General features: G+C 38.5%; 1 protein-coding gene across 1 annotated transcript; it reads right to left on the bottom strand.

The window, feature by feature from the left end:
• Window positions 1–26,000, bottom strand: LOC137392124 (protein mono-ADP-ribosyltransferase PARP14-like). Its single transcript, XM_068078753.1, has 16 exons — window positions 24,903–26,000; window positions 17,309–17,758; window positions 16,782–16,876; window positions 16,429–16,650; window positions 16,127–16,348; window positions 15,823–15,943; window positions 15,447–15,608; window positions 15,291–15,365; window positions 15,023–15,190; window positions 14,346–14,579; window positions 13,761–13,963; window positions 12,521–12,769; window positions 11,616–11,769; window positions 4,618–4,790; window positions 2,544–2,727; window positions 1–540 (listed from the first exon to the last, which is right to left on the bottom strand). The coding sequence occupies exons 1-16, from the start codon at window positions 25,969–25,971 to the stop codon at window positions 251–253; spliced, it is 4,071 nt and encodes a 1,356-aa protein (XP_067934854.1). The 5' UTR covers window positions 25,972–26,000; the 3' UTR covers window positions 1–250.
• Between the last annotated feature and the right edge of the window lie 1,568 nt (window positions 26,001–27,568).

Genomic DNA, 27,568 nt, shown 5'->3' with positions numbered 1-27,568 from the left:
GTGGGGCGACATGCCAGAATTTATTTATGATATCTTATGAAAATAAACCAACACTGAAATATATCATTTCTAAATAATTCCAATTGAGCAGCAAATACATCAATATGATCTATTAATTAAGAGACCTTACTAGCTACATGTAGATGTCACATAAAGGGTTATGTGGTGCACAGAAGCAGCGTTTTAACAGAGAAGCTGAACGGCATTCTCTATGTACTGCTGCAAAACTTAAGTGTGCTGTCTAAAAGCCTTACTGCTGGGTGAACTTGACTATATATTCTGGATAGGCAGCAGCATCATTGAAAACTACAAATATCACAGTGTCATTGACATCATTAACTACTGAGTCGTAGACCTCTCCTGGATAATTCGGGTTCGGAGGGGCACTCCTCATGCTAGGATTCCCCGCACAAAATTCTCCAACTATAACTCGTGTCTGGATCATGAAACGATGACCGTCATTATTAGCCCTTGAATAACGCGGTTGTCGTGAGTACCAGCTGCCTGTGGCAAAATAGCTACCAACACCATAGTAGGTGGCTGCAACACAATTCCAGAAAAATGAATAAGCCTGGTTAATCAGGAACAGCTTAGAAATGTTAAAGGATTCCCCAAACAAATGTACCCTCATTTACTTTCTTTCTAAATGTATAAATTAGAAGCGTGTTTATTCCTATGCAAGTAAGATTACAGGTTTCTGAATTTTGACCTTTACTCAAAATATCCATATGATCCTCATAATCCCATATAAAACCTCATGCAAATTCCCTTATGATTGAATATTTTACACAAATACCTTTGGTCAATAACTTCACACAAATGCCTATAGTATTGAAGACTACATAAATACACATGTAATTAAAAACCTTATAACAAAACCTAGATTATAGAGAACTTTACCAATGCTTGAATAAACCTGCTAGCTATGTTCACAGCAACATATGTAAGGGTGTCACTGTATTACCTATGCCTGAATAAGCCTGCTAGCTATGTTCCCAACAACATATGTAAGGGTGTCATTGTATTACCTATGCCAGAATAAGCCTGCTAGCTATGTTCACAGCAACATATGTGAGGGTATTACTGTATTACCTATGCCTGAATAAGCCTGCTAGCTGTGTTCACAGCAACATATGTGAGGGTATTACTGTATTACCTATTCCAGAATAAGCCTGCTGGCTATGTTCACAGCAACATATGTGAGGGTATTACTGTATTACCTATCCCAGAATAAGCCTGCTAGCTATGTTCACAGCAACATATGTTAGGGTGTCACTGTACTTCACAATATTGTGTCTTCACAATATCCAAGCAACTTTTTTAATTAGTTGGCTGTTTAAAAATAAACTTTTACGTGCTATTACAGCTACATTAGGTGAGTAGTAGCAACATCTAGAAAAAAGCTTTTGGGTACAAAGACTTGTTTTGGTAGCAATAAGTTTGTGCTAGTAGCCGCAACAAATAACTAATAGTCTGAAAATTATTGGAAATTTTAGCTTAAACCATTCGAGATATCAGATTTCATCTTGATGAAATATTAAAATTTGTTGGTTGACAAAGACGTAGTTGAAAGAGAATGAATCATGCTCTGAAATATGTTGTTAGCAGGTGCAAATGTGTATATATGTCTCACAGTGCTATTACTCCTATATTGCAACATAAAATCTATTCACAGCATAAAAAATTTATTAAATTTTTGTTTAGTCCTTAATAAAGTTGAAAGCTATCAATTCCTTTTTAAAACTTCCACATTCCAAAGTCAAGTTTTTAATACCCATTTTAGTATCACAGCAAACCAATTAAAATGCTAGCAGCTTGGTTGTGTGTTACATTTGGATTAGGTGAGGTTTTAATCAGTCCTTGTTACTCAAGTTATAATGGGACAAGAGAGGTAAAATACAACTGAAGTACTTGTAACTCAAGTCATAATAGAGCTAGAGAGTTAAAATATGACTAAACTGAAGCACTTGTAACTCAAGTCATAATAGAGCTAAAGAGTTAAAATATAACTGAACAGAAGTACTTGTAACTCCAGTCATAATTGAGCTAGAGAGTTGAAATACGACTAAACTGAAGTACTTGTAACTCAAGTCATAATAGAGCTAAAGAATTAAAATACAACAGAACTGAAGTACTTGTAACTCCAGCCATAATTGAGCTAGAGAGTTGAAATAAAACTGAACTAAAGTACTTGTAACTCAAGTCATAATAGAGCTAAAGAGTTAAAATACGACTAAACTGAAGTACTTGTAACTCAAGTCATAATAGAGCTAGAGAGTTAAAATACGACTAAACTGAAGTACTTGTAACTCAAGTTATAATAGAGCTAAAGAGTTAAAATACAACAGAACTGAAGTACTTGTAACTCCAGCCATAATTGAGCTAGAGAGTTGAAATACGACTAAACTGAAGTACTTGTAACTCCAGCCATAATTGAGCTAGAGAGTTAAAATACAGTGTAAGTTTTTCTACTCTGTAGAAAAAGGAGATGCAAAGAAATAGCATGCCAAAAATAGCTAAGACATGAAAAATACCAAACATACCATTTTTTCCAGCGAGGCCTCTATCAAAAGTTCCCCTTGCTATCAAGGAAACCGTCTCTTGATTTGTTCCATGCCACATGGGCACACGCTCAACTTCTTCCTCTGTTTTTCCCAGTTTGGCTGCCACTTTCTTCCTAAGAACGATGTACTGTTGGTAGAGGGTTGCGTTCTGTACTCTCTTCACCTTCAAGAGAAGCAATTCATATAGCATATGATCAGGCATGTAACCAACCTTAAAGGTTGACTTGCAACAAAATTCACATTACTGTTATTTGAAATGAAAAGATTCACCATGTCTTACTATGTTGTGTTGTAGGTGCAAAATATGTGGAAAGGTGATTACAAGCTCTTAAAAGCTCAAAAACGAACAGAAAATCGCAGCCACACGAGACCGCCGTAGTTTGGATTCCCTTTCCAAAACGGCTCAAATGTGATGTAGTTGTGAGAGATGGTTTCTGTTTACACTTTCTTGCAACCTTATTCGTCGAAATATTTTCACAAATATACTTCACGCATTCAATAAAACTATGTCTATTGTTCTTACGCGTCTGTTTTATCGTCATTGTAATGCTGTCACTTTTAGCACTGATATCTTATAACTTACCGTAAAAATTCGTTAAACTTTTTAACCTTAGCTCGAAGGAGTACATATCATTGTCTGATAATCATGACGAGCCTGTTGGTCACCTGTGATAATCGAAAAGTGCTGCACAAATTATTTGCAAAGTATTGGGTTACATGATCAGATTACGACTTGACGATTGAACAATGCCGAAACAAAACTGTAAAGTAGCGAGCATCTATATTTGATACGGGGCCTTCGGTAAAACCCGAAGTGTTTGTCATAAACTAGTACTACGATAAGTTTTATATTGAGCTTTGTATTGGCCTTTCAATTCACGTGAGAACATACGTGACAAGACGATAACCAAATTTCGTGGCTACGTCATCGAAATAAAGAGATTCCAATCTACGGCCGCTTTTCGTTTTTGAGCTTTTAAGAGCTTGTAATCACATCTCCACATATTTGGCACTTACAACACAACAGAGTAAGACATGGTGAATCGTTTGATACCAAATAACTGTGATGTGAATTTTGTTGCAAGTCAACCTTTAACTAATCATACAAAATCTGGAGTTTCTCCCACACTATATGCAGCGTTGCCACATTGCTAAAAAACATAGCTCCAGTGCCCATAATCTAATCCTTCCCACATCTGAATGATCTGGCTTACACACCAGAAGCCTTTAAGACTGACTAAGGATTCCTTGCTATGGAAGATTGTATAATCTTTACATACAAAACTGGATGATGTATCACGCAACTCTGTCATGATTGACTGATCACATTTACTAGAGGAATTAGTTCTTTACGTCATGTCACAATAGAGTATTCAAACTAACGCTGATGTTGGTAACTCATGAGGCCATTTTTAGGTTTTTTCTTTAAAGAAACGCAGTCATGATGTGCAAGTGGTCTCTTGCATGTTTTGGTAAATCTCAGAAAGAATTTCTATGAAGATGCCTGACATGAACTTGTTAAAAGTGTTAATACAAAATATTGCGTGGTCAATGTGCTAACTGGCAATTGCAGGAGATTGTCCCTATTTGTAGGCAGCTCTACAGCATGAACATATGGCAGCGTTAATAAAGCGTGTCTGCACCCAGAGGAAGTACTTAGCTTACAGCACATAACAAAAGGTATCCATTTTTGGTTTAAGAAACTAGAAACTATTTGCAACAGAGACGAGAAAAGTTTATGTGTAAACTAGTAAACTGCAGCTACATCACAAGAAAATTTCTGTCAGACATACAACCTCTACGTACCTCCAAAATACTGTCAGACATACAACCTCTACGACCTCCAAAACACTGTCAGACATACAACCTCTGCGACCTCCAAAATACTGTCAGACATACAACCTCTACGACCTCCAAAACACTGTCAGACATACAACCTCTGCGACCTCCAAAATACTGTCAGACATACAACCTCTACGACCTCCAAAATACTGTCAGACGTACAACCTCTACTTACCTCCAAAATACTGTCAGACATACAACCTCTACGTACCTCCAAAACCTTTCCAGTCTTTGGCAAAAACTCAAACTCGTGACGGTCGCTAATGAATGTATTGAAGAAGTTTCTTTCAACAGTTGCATATTCTGCTGATGCAGAATCCAAGACAACTTCTTTGTATGAGTCGAATGGAGGAAACCAGGTGTCTGGGATGCTAAGTAGAGTAGCTGCAAGTAAGAATAAATACTGATTCTAACACACAGTAATTGGATAGTCATTTGCAACATGTTGTTTGTTTATGTTTTATAGCTAAAACATAAATTACTATAGCAAACGTTGAGACAGTATATTTTTCATATCAGTTCAATATGACAGCTACAACTGAAGTGACCAACCTTTTAATCACACCATAACAAGTATTATCAACAGCTGGCAAGCCAAGCTAAAAAAGCAAAAAAAAGCCACATAAACCAGTAAGCTATAATTACATTACACTAGAAATAAGCTATGAAAACTTGACAAAAAGAACAATAATATTTCAACACAACATTCCTCGGAATGGCATCTGGTGGAATTAATGTTTGCAAGATCTTAACGGCCTTAAAGCAACTGTGTAATACAAATAAATACACTGTATTATCAAACTGGCATTCCATTTCAATTGTTTACAAAAGACCCTGCTAATTTCTCAAGTGTGAACAAGTAAAGAACCAGCATAACTGCCTACTACTATTAGTTATACTAGTTAATTAAAATTTATATAACTAGAAATTCCCCTGTCATACAGCCCACGACCAAAGTGATAATGGAAAAAAGAAAGGGTACTGCTAAAAACGAACTGTAAAGAGATTGGCTGGCAAGGTAGGTTGGTCAACGCGTCGACGAAGGACAATGGTGTCAATTTGTTGTAGTTGGCGAGGTAAATTTATAACAAAGTCATTTACGTTCTGAGGGAAATTGCTGACATGACCTCTGAACCATTGTAGGATTAACCTTAGCAATGAGTAACTGTTCTAAAAGTGTAAGAGAAGATAACAATTCAACAGATGGACCTGGGTCCATATTGTTGGCTGCACTGAATTTATTAACAGTGTCAGGTCTAACTTGTTGGCACGTATGACATAGTTGTATTTGAGCATTGTATGTAATGAAATGTTTCTCATTACATCCAGTACACGTGAGCTGTGATATGTTGTTGTCATGTCTGCCTAGAAAGTTGTTACGCAGTTCTTGAAAATCAGGACAATCTAAAGATTGAAAATGAGGAATGTGATGAAGGGGGCAGCATTGGGAGGAGCAATATTGTTTTGTGTAATATTTTCATGGTCAATGATGTCCATAAAATCATGATCATCATCTGGAAACAAAGGGGCTGCCAAGTCCATGTCATTTACATCGCCTACAACATCTACTAAAAAAATTTCTGAATCAGATGAGTTGTTATTAATTTGAGTAGCGTGTTGTTGAACATTAGTATTTGATGTTGATGGTTGCGGTGAGGACCTTCTATTTATCCTCCTATTGAGCTGTAATAATTGAGAGACACGTGGACAGCCACTGCATCGGCGACGGCCACGACGTGGTGTTCTGGGAAGTTGTATGTCCATGGTAGTTGTCAAGTTGTTTTGAAATTAAATTCAAAAAGTCAATTATGCAGAACAAAAGGTTGTATAAAAATCACACCTAATCTACTACTATCTCAAACCTATGTTTTACAACAATAAAATAAATATTAATTAAAGCTGTAGGCCTAATCTACTGTACTGTATGTAATTTAACAACAGCAATAATGAAATATGTTTACTATATCTCTGAAATGCAATATTAGAAGTAAAATGGCAAGCTGCTGTGTACTATACACAGTTTGAAAGTCGGTTGTGTTGAATGTGGAATGGCTTTGATAGCGATCTGTAACCGAAAGCGGGCATCAGCATTCATGCGTCTGAAAGTTTTCTGCAAACTAGAGCAAAATAAAAAATGTTCATAAAAAAAAAGTCATAAAGGGGCATTGTAGTTCGGCCCTAGCTTGTACATAAGATGTAAAAAATTTTGGCTAACGTTCCAAATAATTTAATGAAACCTTCGGTAATTGGACAAAAAAAACATAGGCTGATAAACTGTGTACCACAATTTCGTACCTGTAAATCGGTCTACGCCTCAAACGGTCTACGTTTATTACAGAAACCTTCGGATAAATAAATTCGAATGATTATTCTCATAATTAAATCTTATAATAATTTTATAAAATCGAATAATTGTTCTTATAATTAAATATTTTGGCAAGATATTAAAAATGGAAATATATTAAAAACCTTTGGTAATTGGACAATGCCATAGACTGGTGAAATGTGCATGTTTCTCTTGTAATATGCGCACAACTTAATGGTTCTACTCACTGTCGCACTGCCTTATCGGCGTTTTGTTGGCCGATCTTAATTTTGAATAAAAAAGGCTTGTCATGGTTTTAATGGCGATTTTAGGCCAAATTAATGTCTATTTATGTATAATCCGATCAGATGGGTTAGTTTTAGGATATTGTCTACAAATTTCAAAGACTTAGTAACATATTTAAATAGGTTTATATGTGTTTTGTATCGTTATTATACTTAAACGACTCCATTGAAAAAATGGTTAAATTTGTTGATGAGATTTCGGTACAAGGGTTTGCGACGGCCGTTCATGAATAATTTTCGTGAGTTGTGTGCACATATGCGTTTATCATAAAGCTTTCAAACAATCGCTTCGCTCGTGTTTGGTCGTGGGAAAATAGTGCTAGCAAAAAACTCCATACATTCAAACCTCCATATATAAATTTAATTTACTCTGGTACCTGCTCCGCATGTTAAAACCATCGGTTTAACATGCGGAGCAGGTACCAGATCCAATATCAGATATCAGATTCAACCGATGGAATATCAGATCCAACAGATGGAATATCAGATCCAACCGATGGTGTTAAAACCATTGGTTTAAACACCATCGGTTGGATCTGATATTCCCAAAAAATACACAGTAATTCATGTTGTCCAAAAGCAAAAGAAATATAAAATAACTCAATAATAAACACTGCAAATACTGTGGAGTCTGCATAATTCAGCCCTGGAAACTAATTTCTGCTTAAAAAACCTTGTAGGTTCCTGTCCGTCTATATCACTTGACATTGTAAATAGTCAAATTCATACTAATTCTGGCTAATTCAAACTAAAAGATATTAAAAGTGTAAAGATAAACAGAGCTGAATACATGAGTATTAGTCACAATCACAGATTCAAGAGCAACTGCTGTGACATATATTTCTTGGTGATTGTTAGAGGTGGTAGGGTGCGTTAATTTAATAGGTCAAGCTCCAGATTGGCAGCTAACGCACGACCTTAATAGCACAAGCTGTGCTACTGCTGAAGCCGTCTTTATTCTGTCAACTTAAAAAAAATTAGCTATGGATTCATCGAAAAAAGATTGTGTGCTATGACTATGCATCAAACTTTACTAAGTTCTAATTAATACACTAAAGTAATTGTTAGTCTTGGATACAGAAGTGAATAATCAAAGGCTAATCAGCAATCGCAGTTGTAAGCTTTATTCAAAGCTTTTTTTACTTTTATATATTCTTTGATAATTGTGAGAGGTGCGTCCATTTGATAGGTCAAGCTCCAGATCGGCAGCTAACACACGATCTTTCTAAAGCGAGTCACACTACTGGTAAAAGCATCTTTATTCTGCCAAATTAAAAAAAAAATTGAAAATGGACTCACTGAAAAAAGACTGGGCACTATGACTATGCATCCAGCTTGAGCAATAGTGAACATTTATCTTAGACACAGAAGTGAATAATTAAAAGCTAATCAATTCAGTTTCAAGCTTTATTCGAAACTTGTTCTCCTTTTCCAAGCATGTCTTAAGAATTTAAACAGAATTGCAAAACGAAAACTTACCAGTTTAAGGTGGTCAGTCGATAATCAACATTGAAAATAGCGTACAATGTAAAGTTCTGAAACAAACTCTGATAGCACAATTCACAAACCCTTCCGTTCAATACGTCAGTAAATCTTTTTTAGATCTACTGTACATGAAAATAAATATACATGGATATAATCAACAAAATACATACATACTTTATACATGATACCTGAATAGCGTTTCTATTCTCGAGTAAACCATTAACACTTAGTTTAAAAATACAGTATTCAATTCTACATGCACAAGTATAGAATGCATTGAGAACTCACAGGGCTTAAAAGACCATCAACAGTATGTTATTAATCTTATGTAAAATACCAGATATAGCAAGGTTCTTATAGTTCAAACTCAGATTAATTGCAGACTCCACTGTACTTGTAACAATAAAACAAATGCATTAAAGGGTGATGTAAAGAGAGAAATAAACAAAAATAATAACTTCATGAATAAAAAAGGTTTTCATTGTTACATTGCTTCAAAGACAGGCAAATGAAAGCGTAGACTGGATGAGTAGGTGTGGGGTAGTTTTGATGTCGAACGATGTGAGGATTAATAAAAATATGAAATACCCCATACACTAGCTTATGCTAGATATAATACAAATAAAGTTAATTAACATATTTTATTGTTATTTATACTTTTTCACAACTTTCTACCAGCAATTACATGTATTTTACACTTACTAAATCTATCTAATCTCACTTATCTAAATGTTTTGAGGCCTGATGTTGTATGGTGGCAATCACTTCATATATTGATTACAATATTTGCTCAAACTTTACCTCGCTTCATACAAGTCAAACGTAAAGGTGGTTGTAAGTCAAGGTCATATATGGAAGTTAGACTGTAATCGGGTATTAAGATCTGTTCGGATCAGTTGGCATGAGCTGATGCGCTAACCTGCAAGACTGCAATTCTTCGACAGAGCTGAAGCTATGTTATGATCAGGGTATGGTATACGAGGCAAAACCTACTCATATATAAACTGATGTTGAAATTAAAGTAAAGATGAAACTAACTAAATTTAGGGAGCTTTTAAATATTTCATAACTTTGTTACTTTCACCTACTACCTTCAACGTCTTAGCATTCACCCTTAAGGCTGCCATTTTTCACAAAACTTTAAGGCTGCACTTAGAATTACTTCAGGTGCAAAGTCCAATAATTTTCCAAAAGCTACATCACTTCATAAACATGTACATGGTAATCAATAATAGTCTAGTAATACCTAACATGTAATATGTTACTAGTAGTCTAGTAATACCTAACATGTGATATGTTACTAGTAGTCTAGTAATACCTAACATGTGATATGGAACTAGTAGTCTAGTAATACCTAACATGTGATATGTTACTAGTAGTCTAGTAATACCTAACATGTGATATGTCACTAGTAGTCTAGTAATACCTAACATGTGATATGTTACTAGTAGTCTAGTAATACCTAACATGTGATATGTTACTAGTAATCTAGTAATACCTAACATGTAATATGTTACTAGTAGTCTAGTAATACCTAACATGTGATATGTTACTAGTAGTCTAGTAATACCTAACATGTAATATGTTACTAGTAGTCTAGTAATACCTAACATGTGATATGTCACTAGCAGTCTAGTAATACCTAACATGTGATATGTTACTAGTAGTCTAGTAATACCTAACATGTGATATGTCACTAGTAGTCTAGTAATACCTAACATGTGATATGTTACTAGTAGTCTAGTAAGACCCAACATGTGATATGTTACTAGTAGTCTAGTAATACCTAACATGTAATATGTCATTAGTAGTCTAGTAATACCTAACATGTGATGTCACTAGTAGTATAGTAATACCTAACATGTGATGTATATTTTTTGTTCTTGCAACAAGATATAAACATAAAAGAGTGCAATGTGGGTGACACATTAAGCTGTACAGTGCTAAGTATGCTAATTCAAATACAGTCAAACATGGATAACTCGCCCACGGATAGCTCGAACACATGGTTAATTCGAACGGTTTCTTTGGTCCGTTCCCACGTAATGATAAATTGCTATATATAACTCGAACTCAACACTGTTAATTCGAACTGTTTTTTGCCCAACGGCTACCGAAACGGTTGTTATCGCTTTAGAAAATCACTTTATTCAAAGCCATAGAGGTAAACCTCATCTTTTCGTAATTCATAATCGTCGTTATTACCACCATCGGCAAAATATTTTTGTCAACGACTTTTCTAAAGGTTTGGTGAAATTTGATTTATACTGCTATACGATGAATAGCACGGGCTAGCCGGGTCACGCGTGCAAGGATTTTCGCCACGCACATACAAAACAAAAATCGCATGTTGTTTTTGTTTTGTATGTGCGTGGCGAAAATCCTTGAGTGCGTGGCGTAACCCAGCTAGCCCGTGATGAATAGTTTTCTGACGTTGATTCCATGTTGAATCAACGTTGGAATATTGAATGTTTAAAACGTCTTAAAAATTGTTGTAATTAAACGTATACGTTGTCTTAGCTACAAAACACTATTCATCGTTTGACCTAAACACAGAATACGTGTGTACATTCAATAAGTATCTATTAAAAAAGCGTGAGTGATATAGAATGTACGTAAAACCTCGTAAAACTTCTAATTGAACTGCCTCGGAATGTTGCTCTTAACGAATCCCAGGTAAAGTAAGGTAATCTTTGCATAAACTTCAAGAAAAAATGGCAAAATTGATCGTGGGTAAACCCCCAAAAGAAAAAAAAGTCTTTTCTTTTGAGCATTTCAACAACGATCAAGTTTTGCCAATGTCAATCTAAAAAACGTCCTGGCAATAACATCACCTCAAACAATGAACCAATCTCAAGTGATAGAAAAATCTCTATACTTTTTGATAAAAACGTTTTAAACTTTACATTAGAAGCATTTAATTCGAAACAAGCCATTTGTGCTTTTCATTTATATTTTAGTTTGTATATGTACATGTATCCACTAATAAATAAGTAAATACATAGACTTGTGACAGTGCTCTGATAACTTGAACGCTCTGATAATTCGAACACTTTTGCTCGGTCCCGTGAAGTTCGAGTTATCCATGTTTGACTGTACATGGAAATGATTTACCTGGCTCCTTGCCACGATCAACACGTTTTATCTCAAATTCTGTAAGCGTTGCATCCCTTCCAATCATAGTTTGCAAGTTTAGCGTGATTTTACCATCAATAGTGTTGTAAGAGTAGGTGCCCTGCGGGTTTTTCTGATACAAATTCTCCAATGCCTAAAATTGCAAAACAATAAAACAATGGCACTTTCTGTTACTCATTAATTCAGCTTTACATACCAGTTCCTAACTCGTACTCTTACCATTGCTGATAGATCAAATACAATATATTGGCTATAAGAGCATTTTACTCAGCATAATAACAACACTTATGACTACTATTTTACTAAACTGATAACATCCATCTAGCTGAACAATGATATACAATCGAAACCATGACATACAAGGTAATCAACACTAATAGTTGCTTCCTAAGTCAAAACAGCAATATGTTGATCAAATATTTTAGTAAGAATATATTGCATTTCCCTTAATTTGTCTCAAAGACTAAAAATAACAACCGATAATTCAAATAATTATTTGAAGCATTAAAACAAGTGCTTTACAGAAAAGTATGTAAAAAACTTATAATGACTTACTTTATATGTAAATACTAAATCAATAAAGTAATAAACTAATAATCAGAAATAAAATTTTCTTCACCTTAAAGTTTGTGAACAGCAGTGTAGGCTCAGTAAGCCTTAGGTGTGGAGGTACTGGAATGCGTGAGTGATAACAATCCACGATTTATCTTACTTAGTACATGCAACAAGATAGATTCAAAATGTTTATACCTGTATACAGACTTACAGAGATTAATTTATATTTATGCCAAAGGTGATACAAACTATAATACATAGCATGAGAGGGAGGGCTGAGCAGTAGCTGCGCGTATAAATAAATCAAAAATGTAAACAAATGAGCATACCTTATTGATGAGGGGATCAAACTGCACCATTTTGTCTCCATCATGATACATCCAGCTGATCGCCATAGCGACGTAATTCGCTTCCCTTCTTTCATTGGCATCATTTTCAACACATCTAAGTTCAGTCGCCACGATTTCTGCCATCTTGAAAGCATGTCTTTTCAACCCTACTATCGTAATGTTGGCTCGCTGCAGGTCAATTTCCAGAACCACACTAAGATTGTCTGCTTCAAAGTAAAGATTTTGAACCTGCAATAAAAATGTATATAACATTACAAACAGGACTACCGGTGGATGTCTACAAACTATATAGACAAGGCAACACGACAGTACAAGTTATATAGACATGATAATACTACAGTACAAGTTATATAGATATGATAGTACTACAGTACAAGTTATACAGACATGATAGTACTACAGTACAAGTTATATAGACATGATAGTACTACAGTACAAGTTATGTAGACATGATATCACTGATCCTAGCATGTATACTGTGAAACTTGCTACGATTACAAAACAGGAGAACACTAAAAATATACTGTGCGTAATGCGCATCAACACATCAGAACAAATAACAAATGGTAAACAAATCTTGAGTAGAAAAAAGGTGTTTCTGTCAAAGGAGGTGACTTCAAAATGCAGTTCTTTCACTTGAATAGACAGCTTGGGAATAGACTACCACAATCTTTGATATATAAGCTGACACAATCTAAGCTCCAACACACCATGGGACCTTTGCGTGTAAGTTAAACGAATTACTGAGCTAAACCAGAATTTCATATCCTGGATTAGTTAAAATTCCAGATCTAGTGGTGCCCCAATCAGTGAAACTGTGCCCTCCATTAAGATATATTCAAGGTAATCACTTTGGCTGATCATTAGTGAGCACCAATAAATGCTTAGTCAGTCAGAACTGAACTCATGTAATAGCATCTCAAAGTGATCACAGCATCATAAACAATCTTATTTATTGTCCTTGATATGTTCAAACAGGTGACTACTATATACAAAAAATGTAACTGTGAAAAATAATATTACTATGAAAACTGCACAGTACTATGATTATATAACATCAATTAAAAAGAACAAAATGTGATTGGCCAGAACTAGTGGGTAGAGTAAGGAGCAATAATGCAGGCGTAGCAGTTCAGAGAAAGCAAATTCAATTTACAATCCTTCAGCTTCAACAAACTGCTTGGTGATGTAATGTGCTTAGAATGGATATCAGCAGTACCTGGGCAGCAGACAGTGCAGTGATGTAATGTTTGTCTTCTTTGTAACTCTTCTTCTCGCTCCATTTAATAGTTTCCATGGCCAGTCCAAGTCTTTTATCGAGTTCGGCCTTACAACCTTTAATGTCGACCTGACTGAATCCATAAATGTCAAGATTTAGTAGAGCTTGACGAACAGGCTTACTTAGCTCGGGATCTGGCACATCTGTAACATACGTGTGGACCAGGTAGTGCCTTACCCTAAAAGATTGCTTGTGTGCTACAATACTAATGGTTATCGCTGTGCTCTATGTGCAAAATGATATGACTCATAAGTAGTGTACCTGCATAGTCTGAGGGAGACAGCCAATCGGAAAGAGTAATGTACCTGCATAGTCTGAGGGAGACAGCCAACCGGAAAGAGTAATGTACCTGCATAGTCTGAGGGAGACAGCCAATCGGAAAGAGTAATGTACCTGCATAGTCTGAGGGAGACAGCCAACCGGAAAGAGTAATGTACCTGCATAGTCTGAGGGAGACAGCCAACCGGAAAGAGTAATGTACCTGCATAGTCTGAGGGAGACAGCCAACCGGAAAGAGTAATGTACCTGCATAGTCTGAGGGAGACAGCCAACCGGAAAGAGTAATCTTCAATTTCTTCATCCAGCCATCTGGTTTGTCAATGGCCTTCTTCATGGAAACAACAAACTCTTGGATCATTTTTTCTTGAAATATAACAATATCTATTGCAGTCAGAGTAGTTTGATGGTGGTCATTCACATAAGTGACAATGGCTTGCAAAAGTTTCTTCGCCATTTCCCGTGATGGCAAACCCAGAGCACCTGCAACACAATTGTCATAATGTTAATGATTGTTCTGAAACTGTCATCAACAAAAACAGATAACCAATTGCAAAAAATGTTAAATAACTTGATACGCACAGCTGATGCCAACTCGATACACACAGCTGATGCCAACTCAATATACACAGCTGATGCCAACAGAAAACTACTCAGCTGTTGCCCCGATAATTCTTTTTCAAAACTCAAAATAAGTTAAATAATTCAGTCTGTAAAAAAGATTCCTAAGCAAAAGGCATTCTAGAGAAAAAATACCCTTAAAATAAATCTAATGTTACAAAACCAAACAGGAAGTTCCGATTAGATTGGACCTGAGAAGGTAACGTATAATTATAGTTACAATATTATGTATAACAAGAACAAGTTTGAAAAAGGATTTTCAAACTATGAACTATTCAGTAGATGATAGTGCTGGGGAATACTACCTGTGCCAAGGGCAGGGAAAGCTATAGAAGTGACTTGGTTTATATCACATGTTTTGAGGCAGTTGTTTATGAGCGATTCCCAGCTCCTCGTTGCACCAACATCCACATGAAATATGGAATCTGCATTCAATAAGCCGGCCGTGCTTACCCATATCCCATTGGTCGGAGCTACAACAGCAAGATGAAGATATGCATCATTATAAAGACGAAAAGTTTACAATTTTTAGCAAAAGCAGAGCACATGGTGACTATGCTAAACTGTACTTACTTTCCCTGGCTAACGATGTTATTTCTTGTTTTACTGTGGGTCCAGCTTTCTTCACCATTGCTTGTGAAACTTGGCCTATGACAAGATTAGACATCAATTAATACGAGACCACAACTAGGTTAAAAAAAGTAAGATGAACTACTACTTCATACCAACCTCGAACGCTGAGAAGGTGGTCGGTGCTGTTTACAAGGACACTAGCGCAATGCTCAGTTATGTCGCCTTGTAACACCCTGATAGTCGTTTTGTTAACTGTGACACAACCTTTCAAAGTGTTCTTCTTCATGCTTTTAGTGAGTCTGGCTTTTAGTAATGGCTCTGAACAAAAATTGTATAGTTGAAAACATTTTTAGATAATCCAAAATAAATGGGTCCTGTTTATGTGATTACATCGCTATTACGGCTTGAACAGTCTAAAGCCAGGTCATCTGCACATCATATTTCGCACATGACTCTTAAATGCACAAAAAGCTGCTGGAGAACTATTTTTAAACTCAAATCAGATAGTGACAGCTCAACAGGATTGTTGTACCTGGCAAACTGCTAGCACCTGCCACATGGCTAGCAAAGTTGTCTTTTGGAACTAGGTTTCTCTTCCGTGGAACAGCAACAACTGCTCGTGCCGCTAGATGGCTGAACTCATTCTCAAAGCACTGCAGCAAAAGAGAAGACCATGTAGAAAAGTCAAGGTTAACTAAAAGTTCAAACATTGTGTGGCCTAGAATAAATACATCCTTAAAAAGAACAAATATAAATGTTATGATGTCACAAGTACAACTGGATACATTTCTGTCTGACTTAAAACATGGGATGGCAAGAAGAAAGAAACTGCACACCTTTTTAATGGTCAGATCTAGATGATAGATGACAATCTGTACAAGTTCTATTGAGCTTTTAGGGTTTTCCTCTGTGTACCTCGCAATCGCCGTTACCATGGCTGTCGCTACATCTTCACCGCAATAGCCCAGATTACCAGTACCGAGTGAAGGAAACGTAATAGAGCGAAGCTCATAAGAAGCAGCCACGTTGAGACAGTTGATGACCAATTGCTGCAGCGTCTGCAAAGAAGCAGAGATTGTTGCAGAAAAAAACTTGCAAATTGTGAAAGAGAAGAGAAAAAAATGGGAACAGATATTACCTGAAGACTGTCCGGACCTTTGTAAGGTGGACAATTGCAGTGCACAATCTTTTGACATTCTAATTGGTGGCCTTCAGTTACTTTGATTTCCCCAACTTTAATGGGAGCCAATGTCGTGCATTCTTTCTGCAGCAAGGGTCCGGCTTTGGCTAACAAAGCTTGAGCAACTTTTCCATGATTCAATTGGAAGTCAGTGCCAACAGAGTTCACCAGAGCTTCCGTCTGTACCAAAAAATAACCATCGAAAGAATCGGTATGTTTGATGACAAATTCAAAACTATGAAGACACAAGCAGCAAGGCGGTTTCTCACTTTTATATTTACAATTTCACAAGCAGCAAGGCGGTTTCTCACCTTTATATTAACAATGTCTCCTTCAACAATCTCCAAACTAACTCTGTTCAGAATCAGCATTTTGTTTTCACTGATGCTGTACTTGTCACCAGAAACTAAAAGTTTGAAGAACTGAATTAATAGCTAAAACCATCAGATTGTGTTGAACAAATTTAAGAGTAATATGATTTGGCCAACAGCATGAAAAAAATCGTATTAATGCAGCACGTAACAAATTAATAGCAAACTATAGATAAATTATCTTTTGATTTTCTATAACAGATGTAAGCACAGTGACTTCTTACATAAAGTCAGGTTGTTTCGGCACATCTCAACAAATCTTTAAAATTCAAATATGGGAAAATAGAGCACCACTAGTTCAGAATTACATGATTTGACTTGTACCAAGATAACAAAAAAGATTTATCAAAAATCAGAGGGCACCTTGAATTGGGTATTACTTGAGTATATTAATTGCTTTAGTAAATTCATAACAAGGTTAGTAAATCGACGATACTCAAATAATGGTGGGAAGCTACCTAACCAACCTGTGCTGTCACGACTATGACTAGGAGGCATGCTGACTTTGGCTTCGTACTTCTCCTTCAGCTCCTTCTCAAACAGCTCAAGGCTGTCATCTTTGTTGTCTGTAAAGATGATTTTTTGAGGCAAGGCTGAAGAATCTGAAACTCGTTTGTTTACAGCAGCGATGATGGTTTTGACAGCGAGTGGAAGAGGGTAGTGGAATATCCCAGTACTGATAGGGGGAATGGCCACTGACTGCAACTTATGCTTAACAGCCGCCTCAAGCAAATTATCCACACATGTCAGCAAAGCCTCCACTTCGCCATAGGCTCCGCTTTTCCATCTCGGCCCGACAGCATGAATAATTTTCTTGCAGTTGAGTCGACCAGCTTTGGAAATGTAAACCTCTCCTGTCATAAGCTGTCCTTTCGACTGAATGTAGTTAGTACATTCATCCTGGATACCATTACCTCCTGTGAAACATTAAGCGATGCAGAGTAGTAAACTAATTTGATTACAGCAAGTGTTAACTTATAGCAATGCCAGCAGCAGAACAATACATGAAGTGTACAAATTACCTACTACTGAACCGCATTCACCAACAATCTTCCAGAGCAGTTATAGTTAAATTAGTCAAACTGACAACCTATAGTCAAATGTTGAGGTGAATTTAATGAATGGTAAGTCTTCACCACGTATATTAGATTTATGTATTGTTATTTTCTCTCATGAAAAGCACAAAATTTTGATAGAAGTAGACACAGTTGTCAAAATTGTATTATCTTACATTGTAAGATAATACAATTGTTACACATTGTTGTAAGACTTACAACAATGTGATGAGCAAATATTGATAGAAGTCTGACTTTGATTTCATGCATATTTTTTCATTAAAAATACTTCTTAGTAAACGCTGTAATAAAATTACTCATCATATCACTTCTACACTATAATACTATATTATAATAATAAGCTTGATTTTTTTAAGTTTCTAAGTTGTTAAGTTTACTAATACACTGTATGACAAAACCAGAGCAACATTACATGACACATGATACTAAATGTAAATCTAAATGCATAACTCTCAATGTTTGTCAATCTGTCATTTGTCTATCTAGTTACAGCAATAAAATTTTATAAATGAAAAAACACATTCGGACTGGATTTGAACTTGCCACAATCCAATCGCAAGACCACTAACAAGCGTGCATAACCACGAGGCTTAACTGTTCTCATCATTTCCATAGCTCCTACTAAATATAGTAGGCGCTCCAACAACAGATAATTCATTCCAGGAACATTTACGTTGATAGGGAATTGACGTTATGCGAACATGTAAATACATGTAAATTGCCTAATCTGTCTAAGATCCTTCCAAACTCACTAAAAAATCTAGACATGACTTTTTAATTTGTTGGCTGTACCTGCTGTATTATGAGTTTGCATAGACAACTTAACTTCTTTTTCTGATTAATTTTACTAGTTTTGTAGACTATGATCGCAGTAAGTTTACAATCAGTTGATGGGAAATGCACATCTTCGCCTTCCATTTACAATTTGTTTATTTTTTCAAGACAGCGAAATCTTTTCTGCAAAGTAAAACTAATAGGAAATATTTGATACGTCTACAACGAAGCGAAACAAAAATATGCTTTTACTAAAACAGGGCGGTGTCTACTTGTTTGCCGCCTAGTTGTATCCAAGAGTCAAGGTTAAAAAAGATTCTCATTTAGATTTAGAATATATCTTCTCTCTTAAAAATGAGAGGAGATATAAAAGAAGCACAAAACGATCATTTGCACAGAGTTGTACGCGCACACTATATGCTTGTTTGCATATGGGTTATTGCTTATCTTACATGTATGTTGATGTATATTTATTTATTTAAATATATATATCGTTGGAATTTAACACTCAGTGTTATTGCTTGACTGCCTTGAGGAGAATAAATGAAACCGGCAGTTTCTTTTAAAATGGTGGCAGCGATAGGATGAAAGATCCCGGCTCCACAAGACCGAGTCTATAAGCAGGAGCATCCATGATCTCTGGCGGGCGAATGCTGGAGACAGCATCTCCGTCTCCCGGCGATTGGCCTTGGCATTCTACCATTCACTCAAGCAGTGCTCAAGGGCACTGCTTGAGTGAATGGTGAGCAATGCAGTCCCGGAGATTGGTGAGCTTTTTCCGGTGAGAGAGATTTCCCTGCACTTGATAGGCCATGTTGTGTGAGCAATGCTGCCTTGGAGTTTGCTGAGCTTTCTCTGATAAGAAGAAAGATTTCCCTGAGCTTGGTTAGCCATGCTGCATAAGCAGTGTCGGCCAAAGATCGGCAAGTTTTGCTAAATAAAATATGAATGGCTGACGCTCGAGGAGCGCAGCCCGAAGAATGAACTGAACGGCAGAGGTCCTTGAACGACTGGCGATGACACCCTAGGCCCAGTTCCTGGTCTATCAGTTCAAAACATTTCAATACTTGGGAGCCAAAAATGTGGAATATTTCATCAGCCGGTTCCTGGAAGTAACCGGTGCCAACGCCAGGACCGAGGAAGCAGGCCTGCTACAACTTCGGAAGGCCCTGAAACAAGAGGCAGAGGACTGCGGACAGGCCAACTGCATAGAAGCCATCTTGGACACACTTTACGCGCCTGGTTCGGCTTCACACCCAAGCAAGCTCGCAATAAGCGCCTCACAATCTGAGGCCGGCTGTAGCAACCTCCTTTCAGGAGCACGCCTGCCAGTTGAGAAGGCTGGTGCGAGTGGCATACGGCAAGCTGCCGGACCCCAATAAGACTGACATTGACAAGGATTTGTTTTGCAGCTTGGTCAAACATGCTGGCCCGCAGAGACACCTACTGGCTATGATCGCAGCTACTTTAACAGAGGCTGTGCATGCTGAGACGGAGTTCCTGAAAATTAAACTCGAGGACAGGGAGTCTATCGAGGCCTGGAATATGGAGAAAGCCTCGAAAGAACAGACAGCCGTGGTGCAAGATCATGCAGTCATTCGGCTGGCTTGGCTCGGGCAGCATCGAACACAACAGTTGCAGCACCTGCAACAGGAGAGGAACTAGCTCAAGGAAAGAAGATCTAAAGATTTTGCAGCTGTGGGCTCCCAGGCATGTGTGCCGGCACTGTCCCAAGAAGCCAGTACACTGGAAAAACATCAGCAGGTCAGCAACATTAGTGCTGACCACTGGTTTGACAAAGGCCATAAACCTGCATTCCCCTAGCAAAAGGAAACCAACCAGCCACGTGTCGGAGGCCCATCATAACGGCTGGCCCAACCAAGCCATGGCTGAGAAGATCCGGGCATGAGGAGCTCCAGCCCAGAAGTGCTGACGCTAAAACAGGGAGCGGGAGAAGAGGTCTGCTTCTGCCAAGTTGGTAGTAAAAGAGACACCTGCCACTACTATCAGGCCCTGGATAATCTGGAGCCCGGATCCTACGGAGACAGGCCCAACATGCCAGCATGTCCAAGTCAGGCTGCACTAGGCTGCCCAGCCAAGAGCACGCTTGATAACCAGTCAAAGAGGAACTGACCAGTACAACGTCAAAAACCCATTTATACGGCCGAACTGATGTGTTTCTCGAAGCTTACCACCACTGATTCGGCACTTCAGAAGCCCACTCTAGAAGTGTGGGTACCCAAGCCGTGTTCCGGTGGGGGTAAGGAGAATAACATCCCAGTATGACATCGGAAGCCCACCTTGGAAGGCAATAGCACCAACTCGCGGTACACAGACCAGTCAAAACTCACAGGCACCCAGAATGCCGCCTCAACGGCTTCACGAGTGCCCAAATGAAATAGGCCTGCTTGGTTTAGCAGCAGTGGTAATAAGCCAACCCAGGCGCAAGCACTGAGGCAGCTCAACTCCACCAGTTACTTCCTCCCTGAGAAGTTGGAAGGGCGACCCATTCTGTTCCGGCTTGACACCGGGTGTACCACGTACCTGCTGAGTAAGCATGTGCTCGACAAGCTTCTCCAGGTAATGAGAGACTTGTTGGCAGAAAGCGGCAGCCATAAGTTTATGGTCGATGGGACCAGGCTGTCTTTTAACAGAGTTGTACAACTAACCATAAAGTGCAATGAGATTTTTGTGGTGAGCCAAATTAGTGAGGAGGCTATATTAAAAACACCTTTGCTGGTGGCCCGCCAATGTGCCATAGAGTTTCAGCAGAATGTGGTATCCATAAATGGTCGTCCATTGACCTGTATGAACGGATTCGGCCAGTTGTTGCTCAATTAAGTTCAGGTGGTATGTGACCTGTTAGTCCAGACAGAACCGAGATGACTGTTTAGTGCAGAGGAGCTACCAGGTATTACTGCTCATTGGCAGTGATTGAGGTATGGTCGGATAGACAAAGGGTGCCTTCGACCTCAAACCAGCTAGTTCAAGCTCGGTGCCTCAATCTTACAGATCTGCTTCTCCACCTCTTAGTCAGCAGTACAGTAGGCACGTACACAGAAATACAGTAGCACAAGGTAGACAATGAACCATCTCTCTCCAGCCCGGGATTCACGCCCTAAGTGCAGATATGCTGAAGGGAGGGGCGCTAGCCCACCTGATGACCTCTATGTAATGGCCCCAACATAACTGCAGAGAGCCAGAACAGGCTGAGTGACTGGCGCAGCTGCGATCACGCTACCAAAGCATGTTCAGTAGCAAAGATGGAGGCATGGGCTAGACTTCCGAGGTGAAACATTCTATTCCGCCCAAGGGAACTCGTCCTATCTGCCAGCCACTGCATTGACTGGGCCTGGAGAAAGAAACGAAGGCAAATGTCAAGTCCGGGAGTTATTGGACAAAGGGCTCACCAAGTCGGCCAGTGGCAGTTGGAGCTTCCTGGTGATACTCATCTAGAAAATGGAAATTGGCGCTTTTGCTGCCGGCTGAATTCAGTTATCGAGCAGGATGCCTATGGTCTGAGGTCTAACAGTCTCTATGCAAACTGTTACCATGGTTAACCACTTCCACTTTTCATAGGGGAAGTAGTTAACCACGGTAACAGCCAATCAGAATTGCCACAGACGTAGTGCTGCCAGAGCACACAAGTGAGCAGGGTGCTGAGAAGACCTTTTGTTTCGGCTTTTACAGAGGAGTCAGTCGAGCACAGCACTGCTCTTACAGATAAAGCAACTTATACTTTACAAAATTTCATTAAACCGATGGCAAATTCAGGCAAGAATCTACACTCCCTGGCTGATACTGAAGTCATCAGGGTCTACAAGAGAGGAGCTGCTGGTGGGTCTGCTGGACTCAAAAGAGAAGACTGTGTCAGAGCACGGGACCAGCTACCTCAGAGATTACGGCTAAGCTCCCTGGCATATCCGAAGAGTGGTCTGACCAAGCTGTCTCCTTGGCCAATCTGTTATCAACAGAAAGGCTTGAATTGAAACACAGTTGCTCGACACTCTGGCCACGATAGACCAAAAGATACTGGCTTATATCATGCCTTTTAAAAAATGCCTGCAAGTCCACCTCCAAGACGCCTTTAGAAATCCACGAACAACTCAACTGGATAGAAGTAGAGAGGACTGAGTTGGTCACCGAGCCAGCTCAGGTCTCATGTATTACTGAGACCAAGCCGTTTGTTTGCCAACCCTCACGCAGCCACCTCTGCACAAACTCTAGATAAAGCTGACTGCAATACAGACAGAAAGGAGGGAGACAATTCAGACTGAAGGCTACATCAGCGGTGGCATCTAGAAATGAATAGAAGACACAGTGAAGGAGCTCGGCACCTGTGTGTGAAGCACCTCGAAGTCCCCACGTGTGCACACAAGAGCAGACAACATGTGGTACAGCACTTCGCTGCATATGTCTGTCCCTGCCACTATCAACATGTCTTCGGCGAACAGTTGATGGCTCACCGAAAGGCCCACTTGAGCTAACGAGTGCAGCAGCGCATTATACATGTACTTGGTCAACCAGACCCGCTGGCAATTTTTTATGCGTGTCAGAGGATGGCGGGTAGACTTGGAGATGCTGCCCTGCAAGCCAACATTGACTGTGGCAAAATTGATTCCTCCGGAGGAGCATGTATCTAACCTCTTCGAATACAGCGAGCTTCTGCTGCAACGGTAACCTTTTTTATACGTAGACTTTCAAGTACTTATTGTTTATTTTACCTCCTAATTTATTTGAGCTGCACAAAAACACTTTTCTCATGATATGAAGTTTAAAAGTTAGAATGATAACTGTTGTAAATAATAAAGGTAAATAAAATTAAGTTTTCTCTGCAGACTTTTTTATTACCAGACAACGCCGCGCATTCATCGAGTCAATACTACTCCTACACGAGATTGCACCATTTTTTACTATTAGTTTAAGACTTTGCACCCGTTATTTAAATTCCTCGCTATACCAAAGGCACATATATACATGTATAGAAACATGCGCCTCAACTTTTTCAAAGATTGTGGAGAGCAAAGTCTATCGCTTTTTCTTAAATTTATTATCAGACTGTTGAATGACCTTTTATTCAAATGCAATGTTTCTCAAGGAAAGAAGCTAAAGTTTGTAATCAATTTTATATATGTTTCCGATCTGAATCTCAACAAAAAACACATGACTAAATTCAACTGAAATCTTTGTAGTAAGTTTGACAGTAAAAACTATATTGAGTGTGGCTTTAAGTACTCGCAAGAGAGTTCTAAACCTGTGGTTACATGTAGATGATTAGCTGTGCTGCTAGCCATTTGCTTACTTGTTGCAGCCTTATATCCGTAAAAATAACAAATTCATAAGTTGTCCAAGGTGAGTTGCCACCCAAGATACGTAAACAACATTGTGAATAGCTCGAAATACTTTGCATACACAACTTGATAAAACAGCCATCTAACCGTGTTAAGGGACTGACTCCCTGGTTGGTTTATATAACTATGCGAACTCAAAGTAAAAGTTAGTTATCCATAACTAGCAACTGCACCAAAATTTTCAGCTAACACTGCAGTGAAACCGCTATAGTACACCTAACCATTACGTGTGGATAATGAGCAGGTGTACTGGCCAATCGCCGGAGGCAGCGTGACGTTTTTGAAGGTCTGATCAGCTGCTCCTTTTGTATTGATGAATACAGATTAATTTCTTTCATCTAAAAAATTTAGATCTTACTATTATTTTGCCGAGATAAAGTGAACAGAATGTAGTTAGTGAACTGGGATTAGATGAGCTAACAGGTATGTCTATTATTAATCTCTTGGCTTATCTTACAATGCACGAACGTTGTAGCAATGCTTATTGCTGTAATTAGATTTTTGCAGTGCAATTGTCGAATTTTTGTTTTGCAATATCAGTCTTGACGATTACGATTTGATTGTTTTTGGAAATAATACATCATGAAATCGATAATAATCCGTGAAGATTAACGCTATCCTTACGACTCAAGTACGCCCTAAACACTGCGATAATACATGTTGACTTCAAGTTTCACGTTTCTCCTACCTCCTTATGTTACTTTGCACATCAACAACATATATATTAAAGTTGGCTATTAAGATTTTTATAAGCTATTATGGAAGTTGCAGAATCAGAATCAGTTTACAGAATGCTGCAAGTTGCTTGAAGGAATGGAAAGAGCAGATTGTGTAGATTACATTTATAAAAAAATACTAACCTTTTTTAACGATGGCTTGTGCAAGACCACCCAAATGCTGCAACTTGCTGTTTGCAGCATTCACAATGGCATCACATGTCATGCTTGTTATGTCGCCTCTTTTTACTTCACAAGTCGTACCTGATGAGACTTGCACAGAATACCGGATGACAGAGCGGTTTAAAGAGGAGCTAGACAGAAATGACTTTTGAGCCGGAATGACTTCCTCCTTGTGATGCACAACCATGCAATTAGTTTGTCTGCAAACAACCTGTAAGAAATCTGGTTCTTCATTTATGTGTCGAATCATTGTTTGGTGCTCGATGACATGCAGTTCTTTGCAAATGCCATCGAGTAGCTGTTGGAGACTGGCTTGACACTTGACTAAGTCTTGTTTAAAGCCTTTCAGCTCTATTCGCCCCTCGGTATCAATGTTACCCAGTCTCACCTGGTTTTTAGAAGTAAGTTCTTTAAGCTTGTTGCTACCGTGCTCCTTCAAGAATCGGATTCTATTCGGAATGCCATTAAACACCATTTCGCGTATTATGGTCTTGTCAAAAAACTGTTCGATTTCATCTACGACATCCTTTTGAAATTTAGACAAACTAGCTAAAGTAAGGCGCTCTTGCTCGGGCAATACTGATACCACAAGGGGATGGTACAGCTTTTCCAGTTCAGCAACTTTGTTTTGCCATCGATCGCTGGAGATCTCTTCTCTCTCCAATGAATCTAAGTCGTCATGAACTGGATAAAGTGATTCCCACAGAAGATCGTCTATGCAACTAACAGCAGCTTCTGCTATCTTTTTATCTTCGGCGTACACCAGGATTGTGTCATCCTCTATGTTCCAAACTGCAGATATATCTTTGCTAAATAGTCGCTTTTTGACCATTGCCTCAACCACATCCGTCTTGAACACTTCGACGAACACGGATTTCCTATACAAGCCAACCTTGGATTTAGTGAGCCTGTGCATCAGGTCGATCAAAATGGCCTGCACATCGTCTAACCCTTGAGTACTTCCTGTGATGGTGACATTGTTTTGGACAGGATTGCCTATGAATGACTGCAGCTTGTACTTATCGATCATTTTCTGGAAGAAGCCAATAAGGTTGAAGAACTCCATTTGATATCCCATTACATTAGGGATAACTTTTGTGAACACACGCGCTTGTTCCTCTTTATCCATCTTAAACTGCGCAACGCATTCTTCTACGTTAGCTTGACATGACTGCACATGTTCCTTTTTACCAGCCACAGTTATTTGACACTCAGCATTTACACAAGGCTCAACAAGGATGGAGAGTGGCAGCGCATTCAATAGCCTGCGAACATGAGCTTCAACATCTTCTGGAAGTCCACTGAACTTGTGAACGCAAAAATTCCTATCAATAAACTGTGAAAGCGAAGATCTTAGCGTCTTCCATTGGCTCGGCGCAGACCTGCACAACGAATAAGCAACTCATAGTTTTAACAAGTTCTCTTGAGTAGGAGTAATATACCAAGTATTATGATATCTGTCATGCCAAAGTATTTAGGTGTCTTCTGTCCAATTTTATAGATTATAGCTTAATGAGATTGAATAATACATATTTCGGTAGAAAACCATCTAAAAAGTGCTAAGATATGTTGCGAAAATGTCGACCTGAGCTTTGTCTTGCAAAATGTTATGATCTCAAATATTTATTTTCAAACAAAGGAATTCTAGTGACAATAAGCAAAAGTACACAAGTATTCAAAAACACAAGTACAAAAACTAACCTCTTATTAGCCACTTTCTCAGTTATTTGCCCATCAGCAGACAAAGTTCCACCAAAGCTGTCAAGAAATTGAGAGAGCATTTCCTTTCCAAGTGGCACATTTTGAATAAAGTCAAGCATCGTCTTTTCTGATATAAGGCTGGTGAGGTTCAACGACCTTTGCTTAACACCATGGGTCACATCTTGCCCAAGGAAGTCAGAGTATGGAAACATGCTGTCACACTTAGACAGACGATGCTTCTGACTCATGATGTACTGCAGAGCTGCAAATATAATGTACCTAGGTGAGAGATGGAGAGGGTAGGTAATAGAGAGGAAGAGGGTTATATAGAGGGAAGGTGAGAGATACAGAGGGTAGGTGAGAAATGGAGAGGAAAAAGGTTATATAGAGAAAAGGAAAGAGATGAAGAGGGTAGGTAAGTGAGAGGGTGAGAGAAAAACGGAGTAGAAAAGTGTGCGCCAGAAGATATCACAGAGAAAGTAACGATAAAAAGCGATCAAACAGGCAGCATGTATGAATGCTCAGTAAGAATTTATACATCCGACAGACCTTCAGGCTCGGCGGAAATCTTCCAAGCATTGGAACCAGCAAATTCTTCTACTTTGACACTCATGCCTTCACCATACTTCTTGTCAAGCAATGTCTCCAGAACTATTTCCAGGTCATCCTTGTTCAACTTGCTACCAGTTGCTATGATGTGCTTTGTTTTCGGCTCCTGCTTAATACTGAGCGCAGGGCATTCTTCAAGGTGAGTAGCTCGCACTCGATGAACAAGTTGGCCATACTCTAGAAGAGCAAGTGATGTTTCGAAGATATCTTCCATAAAAGTCGTGTGAAAATCCTTCATAAAACCCGTGATGAAAGAAAAAGACTAGTTTAGGTAAGTGACCTACCAATGGTATCACTGAAGGTAGCAACAGCTCTCG

The sequence above is a fragment of the Watersipora subatra genome, chromosome 3, assembly GCF_963576615.1.
Source record: "Watersipora subatra chromosome 3, tzWatSuba1.1, whole genome shotgun sequence".
In the NCBI taxonomy this organism is placed as follows: Eukaryota; Metazoa; Bryozoa; class Gymnolaemata; order Cheilostomatida; family Watersiporidae; genus Watersipora; species Watersipora subatra.
This window is presented reverse-complemented; position numbering and strand designations above follow the sequence as displayed.